The 6,830-nt window shown below is 51.5% G+C and overlaps 1 protein-coding gene across 2 annotated transcripts in view; it reads right to left on the bottom strand.

Annotated features, from left to right (window-relative positions):
• Positions 1-1,207: 1,207 nt before the first annotated feature.
• Positions 1,208-6,830, bottom strand: part of LOC142197054 (tyrosinase-like) — a 35,915-nt gene continuing 30,292 nt past the window's right edge. For both annotated transcript variants that reach the window (XM_075267086.1, XM_075267095.1), the window contains one exon: positions 1,208-2,901. In XM_075267086.1, coding sequence (XP_075123187.1) covers positions 2,706-2,901 — 196 coding nt within the window. In that variant the 3' untranslated portion in view covers positions 1,208-2,705. The remainder of the gene's footprint in view (positions 2,902-6,830) is intronic.

Genomic DNA, 6,830 nt, shown 5'->3' with positions numbered 1-6,830 from the left:
AAAAATGTCGTTTTATAATATTTTTTGCGTATGTTGAATACTTCAACCTCTTTGGGATTTCATATCCCTATTTTTCTTGTTTGTATATATATTTTTTGGTTGAGGTATGCTTTCCATGATTGGGCTGATTAGTGGGAGTTAGTTATATATGCGTGACTCTTTTTGAACTCTCTTGTGCTATGCTTGTTTTGCATGTATCAAGTAAGTTGAGAGATTGCAGAGAAGAATGAACCTTCCGCAGTGCCGCTTGGGACAGTGTCTACCCAAAGAGGAGTCCTGAAGAGGATCCAGAGTCATGTTGAAGTCACCACCAACTATAATATCACCTTCTGCAAATAAAGATAGTTGTTGGAGAGCATTTGTTAACCAAGAGACCTGATTTGTGTTCGGAGCGTATAGAGATACTAACGTGAGTGGTCTACAGGAGAGTGAACCTTTCATAAATAGGAACCTGCCTTCAGAATCCTTAACCTGACAATGAATGGGAAGGAAGGTTTGAGCGCCATCGCAACTCCTTTTGATGAGGAAGATGGGTGAGAAGAATAAAACCATTTATCAAAGGGGGATTATTTTTTGGGGGGGGTTCGGTAAATCATCTTATATGATCTTCCTTGTAATGTGTTTCTTGCAGGAAAAGTATATCTACGTTCAATTTCTTGGTTAAGTGTAAAATCCCATGTCTCTTATTGGGGGAGTTTAGGCCGTTCATATTGAACGATGGGACGCTGATTTTGGAGGCTGACTTGGAATCTGTCTGAGGGGAGACACCTTGAGGCATGACTTATAGGTGACCAATAGGTGATCTCTCCTTAAGGAGTGACGTTATCCACATAATCTGCTCTCTTAGCCTCTCACTTCTACCAAGTCAGTTCTCTCTGCGCTGTGCTGACGGGGTCCAAACAGACCGAAACCGCCATCCGTAGCTGAGAAATTGACTTGGTAAAAATCCCACATTATGGAGTAAAGGCTTCTGGGAAAGTCGTGCATGATGTTCAGGGTGCTTCCTATAGAGGGCAGCATAACAGAGGCACTGTCTCCCTGTTTACATCTTGGGAGACTGATTTGCATATTCCTTCCAAACCAAAGTTAGAAACGGCAGACTGTACTGTAAGGGGGAGGGGGGCAAGGGAGGGGCAAGGGAGGGGGAAGGAAAGAGCTGTAGAGCTAAAAAGGCAACGTTAAGGAAGTATCGGCAGATAAAACAGACTAATGCGTGAAAATTTATTATCCCGGTAAGATATTATTATAGACTGGTGTACAAACGTCTAATCAATGTATTTCAAGTGAAGCAATCGAAAAATAAATTGTTGAAATACGAGGGTACTGCGAGAGACGCCAGAGCCAAATCATAATACAACCTGTTCCCATGAACGGACCAGTACAAAGTCACTGCTGGGAAAGCGCCTGTCTCATCCTTCAGGCGGACCTCTTCGCCTTTGGGTATTGGAACCTTCTAGAGACCGACCCGGCTGTCAGCGCAGGAAGCTCTGGAAGGGTTGGGGACATCTGCGATGGCAGCCAAGAAGGGATGTCAATCAGATCCATGGCCAGGAGTGACCATATTAGGTGGAGATCCTTAGGTGAGTGCACTGCCACTCGTTTGGGTTACAGCAATGACGAACGGGTAGAGCCACATGTATGGTATATCGCGTGTGCGGAGTTCCTCCAGCAATGGCTTAAGTAGACGGCGTTTCGCCAGGATAGATGGTGCAAGGTCTTGATATAGAGCAATCTCCACATCGTCAAATAAAATTTGGCAGCAGTGTCCACATAAGAGAGTAAACTGCACACCACATCACGCGGTGACTCCCCTTGCTTCGGTTTGGGCCTGAGAGCACGGAGGATTCTTTATACAGTAAAGGAGGACGATCTATCAGCGCCCAGGAGATCTATAAACAACTTCTCCGCCATTTTAGAGAGGTCTTCCGGTAGACATGTTTCAGGGAGACCTTGTGGATATTTTTCTGCCTACTCCTATTTTCTTGGTCCTCTATAAGGGCCATGGACCTATCGAGCAGTTCCCCATGATGATGGAGATGTTCAGTCACCGTCTCCGAGTGGTCTCTAACACTTGTATACGTATCCTCAAGCACTTGCACTCTGGAGCTCAAAGATAAAAGGTCCCACCTTATAGCGCCTAACTCGCCCATTACGGGGCTCAAAGAAGACCTTCTGTAGGAAAGAACGGGAAATCCCCATATTACCAGCATCAGCTTGTTCTTCCTCCGCTCCTGAGTCTGCCGCCGCCGTCTCCCTTTCATGCATCTCTGCCGGCGCCATCTTGGGACCGCTGTGAGGTGAGTGACCCATCTTCTTTCTTACAAATCTCTGCAGGTCGCTCTGGGTTTTTGTGGGTTTGGGGGTACTAGGAGGTTCCCCCTGCTTGTTCCCTCCAATCTTGACCATTTCTGCCGGTCCGGGAGGCTCAGAATGGTGTCCCTGCGGCCTGGTTAGCAGGAGCTCTATCGAGATGCTGCCATCCACACGTGCGATGACTCTGCCCCCCTAATTACTGAGCCTTATTACTACTGATTGGTGAATCTCGTGAGATACACGCTGTGAATAATTGGACAAATATGATTTTTGAATAATTAGTAATTAACTGATTTGCTCATCTCCAGTCAGTATCTGTCTAAAGTGATTCGTTAGTCTGGAGTCCGTCACATATCACATCAGTATAACACATGTACAGATTAACATGAGGCCTAGGATTGTCCTATATCAGTGAGATCCATGTGCGTGTACTCGTATCCAAAGACTGTAGACGGCTGCAGCAAATGATTATTGGTCATACAAGGGAAGAAGGGCATGGCGCACTCTAGTGGTTGGTGTCCCAGATGATTATTTTCTGGATACATTTCTGGTGTGGCGTTGTATTTCCTTATCCACACTTCAAACAGCCTAGAAGAGAAAAGAGAATGAGTGATTCATTATGGACACGTGTCCTGTCATATATGATGTTGTAGTCACAAGGAGATGTCCTCTACACCTAGACCAGTGACAGTGACAAGGGAACGTCCTCTACACCTAGACCAGTGACAGTGACAAGGGAACATCCTCTACACCTAGACCGGTGACAGTGACAAGGGGACGTCCTCTACACATAGACCAGTGACAGTGACAAGGGGACGTCCTCTACACCTAGACCGGTGACAGCGACAAGGGGACGTCCTCTACGCCTAGACCGGTGACAGCGACGAGGGGACGTCCTCTACGCCTAGACCGGTGACAGCGACGAGGGGACGTCCTCTACGCCTAGACCGGTGACAGCGACGAGGGGACGTCCTCTACGCCTAGACCGGTGACAGCGACGAGGGGACGTCCTCTACGCCTAGACCGGTGACAGCGACGAGGGGACGTCCTCTACGCCTAGACCGGTGACACCGACGAGGGGACGTCCTCTACACCTAGGCCGGTGACAGCGACGAGGGGACGTCCTCTACACCTAGACCGGTGACAGCGACGAGGGGACGTCCTCTACACCTAGACCGGTGACAGCGACGAGGGGACGTCCTCTACACCTAGACCGGTGACAGCGACGAGGGGACGTCCTCTACACCTAGGCCGGTGACAGCGACGAGGGGACGTCCTCTACACCTAGGCCGGTGACAGCGACGAGGGGACGTCCTCTACACCTAGGCCGGTGACAGCGACGAGGGGACGTCCTCTACACCTAGACCGGTGACAGCGACGAGGGGACGTCCTCTACACCTAGACCGGTGACAGTGACGAGGGGACGTCCTCTACACCTAGACTAGTGACAAGGGGACGCCCTCTACATCTAGACCAGTGACAGTGACAAGGGGACGCCCTCTACACCTAGACCAGTGACAGTGACAAGGAGACGTCCTCTACACCTAGGCCAGTGACAAGGAGACGTCCTCTACACCTAGGCCAGTGACAAGGAGACGTCCTCTACACCTAGACCAGTGACAGTGACAAGAGGACGTCCTCTACACCTAGACCAGTGACAGTGACAAGGGGACGTCCTCTACACCTAGACCCAGGGCCGCCATCAGGAATTTTGGGGCCCCATACAGCCTAAGTGTCTGGGCCCCCCCCCCAACCCCCCCAACCCCGCCATTTTAAAACTCCCGTATTTTGCGTCACACCAATTCTGTATTACATTTCCCTTTATTTAGCAGCATTACGAGGCTTAATCAGATTCTATTTGCAGGTACAATCTGCTCCGTGTGACCGCGCCTATAGAGAGCCAACACCATCTATAAGAGCCTCCTAATAAATCCTCAGGGCTTATTCACATTGCGTTTTTGGCCTCCCTTGCCGGGATACGTTGGTAACCAGTCAGAATCAGCTGTCAACTTATCCCTGCATGAAGAACTGGCCATTAAAAAAAAGGGGGGCCTGCAGTTCTCCGTGCAGGGATAAGTGGGGAGCTGATTGTGACTGGTTACCAACGTATCCCGGCAAGGGAGGCCAAAAACACAATGTGAACACTCCTTTAATGTGAAAGTCCCACCCCCAAACAGGCTGCTATGCTAGTAACATAGCGGCCTACATCATTATTATTCTCCAGCTAAAAACTTATATATTATATATTATTGCCCCAGTTCCCTCTCCGCAGTGCCGCACACCCGATGTCCCAACAATCCCCCCCGTCCACCTTCTAACATTTTTCCATTGCCCCCTGTACCCATACCTCTCAACTTTTGAAGAACCAAAAGAGGGACAAAATGTGCGGCGCGGGAAATTTAGCCCCACCCACTGTTATGTTGACTCCGCCCTCTCAATAATTTTCCATTTGCCCGCACACTGTATAATCCTCCTAGTCACCCGTAAATTACATGTCCCCCCTCCGTCTCTCCCCCAGCTTCATATACACCCTTCATCTGCCCCCAGATTCATGTCCCCCCTCCATCTCTGCCCCCAGATTCATGTCCCCTCCATCTCTGCCCCCAGATTCATGTCCCTCCATCTCTGCCCCCAGATTCATGTCCCCCCATCTCTGCCCCCAGATTAATGGCCCCTCCATCTCTGCCCCCAGATTCATGTCCCCCCATCTCTTCCTCCAGATTCATGTCCTCTCCATCTCTGCCCCCAGATTCATGCCCCCTCCATCTCTGCTCCCAGATTCATGCCCCCTCCATCTCTGCCCCCAGATTCATGTCCCCTCCATCTTTGCCCCCAGATTCATGTCCCTCCATCTCTGCCCCCAGATCCATGTCCCCTCCATTTCTGCCCCCAGATTCATGTCCTCACATCTCTGCCCCCAGATTCATGTCCCTCCATTTCTGCCCCCAGATTCATGTCCCCCCATCTCTGCCCACAGATTAATGTCCCCTCTATCTCTGCCCCCAGATTCATGTCCCCCCATCTCTGCCCCCAGATTCATGTCCCCTCCATCTCTGCCCCCAGATTCATGTCCTCTCCATCTCTGCCCCCAGATTCATGTCCCTCCATCTCTGCCCCCAGATCCATGTCCCCTCCATTTCTGCCCACAGATTCATGTCCTCACATCTCTGCCCCCAGATTCATGTCCCTCCATTTCTGCCCACAGATTCATGTCCCTACATCTCTGCCCCCAGATTCATGTCCCTCCATCTCTGCCCCCAGATTAATGTCCCCTCCATCTCTTCCCCCAGATTCATGTCCCCCATCTCTGCCCCCAGATTCATGTCCCCCATCTCTGCCCCCAGATTCATGTCCCCTCCATCAATGCCCCCAGATCCATGTCCCCTTCATTTCTGCCCCCAGATTCATGTCCTCACATCTCTGCCCCCAGATTCATGTCCTCACATCTCTGCCCCAGATTCATGTCCTCACATCTCTGCCCCCAGATTCATGTCCCCTCCATATCTGCCCCCAGATTCATGTCCCCTCCATCTCTGCCCCCAGATTCATGTCCCCCCTCCATCTCTGCCCCCAGATTAATGTCCTCACATCTCTGACCCCAGTTTCATGTCCCCTCCATCTCTGCCCCCAGATTCATGTCCCTCCATCTCTGCCCCCAGATCCATGTCCCCTCCATTTCTGCCCACAGATTCATGTCCTCACATCTCTGCCCCCAGATTCATGTCCCTCCATTTCTGCCCACAGATTCATGTCCCCACATCTCTGCCCCCAGATTCATGTCCCTCCATCTCTGCCCCCAGATTCATGTCCCCCATCTCTGCCCCCAGATTCATGTCCCCCCATCTCTGCCCCCAGATTCATGTCCCCCATCTCTGCCCCCAGATTCATGTCCCCTCCATCAATGCCCCCAGATCCATGTCCCCTTCATTTCTGCCCCCAGATTCATGTCCTCACATCTCTGCCCCCAGATTCATGTCCTCACATCTCTGCCCCCAGATTCATGTCCCTCCATCTCTGCCCCCAGATTCATGTCCCTCCATATCTGCCCCCAGATTCATGTCCCCTCCATCTCTGCCCCCAGATTCATGTCCTCACATCTCTGACCCCAGTTTCATGTCCCTCCATCTCCGCCCCCAGATTCATGTTCCTCCATCTCTGACCCCAGTGTCATGCCGTCCTCTCCTTCATCTGCCCCCAGTTTCACGTTCCACATTACACTTACCTTCTCCTTCGTTCCCCCGCTGCTCTCTGCGTGCCTCTCTCTCTTACTGGCGCACAGTTGTAGACGCGATGTGACGTTATCACATCGCGTCTACACTGCCGGGTAGCCGGCTGCAGCGGCGAAGTTAGGAGCTGACACAGGTCAGCTCCTCGCTTCAGCGGCTGAAGCGAGCTGACCTGTGTCAGCTCCTCGCCTCCCCGCTGCTGCCTCTATCGCTGACACATATGCGGCTGAGCCGGAACCCAGCTCAGCCGCATATGTGTCACCGAGAGAGGCGGCAGCGGCGAAGCGAGGA

This window comes from Leptodactylus fuscus, chromosome 1 (assembly GCF_031893055.1).
Source record: "Leptodactylus fuscus isolate aLepFus1 chromosome 1, aLepFus1.hap2, whole genome shotgun sequence".
NCBI classification, from domain to species: Eukaryota; Metazoa; Chordata; class Amphibia; order Anura; family Leptodactylidae; genus Leptodactylus; species Leptodactylus fuscus.
This window is presented reverse-complemented; position numbering and strand designations above follow the sequence as displayed.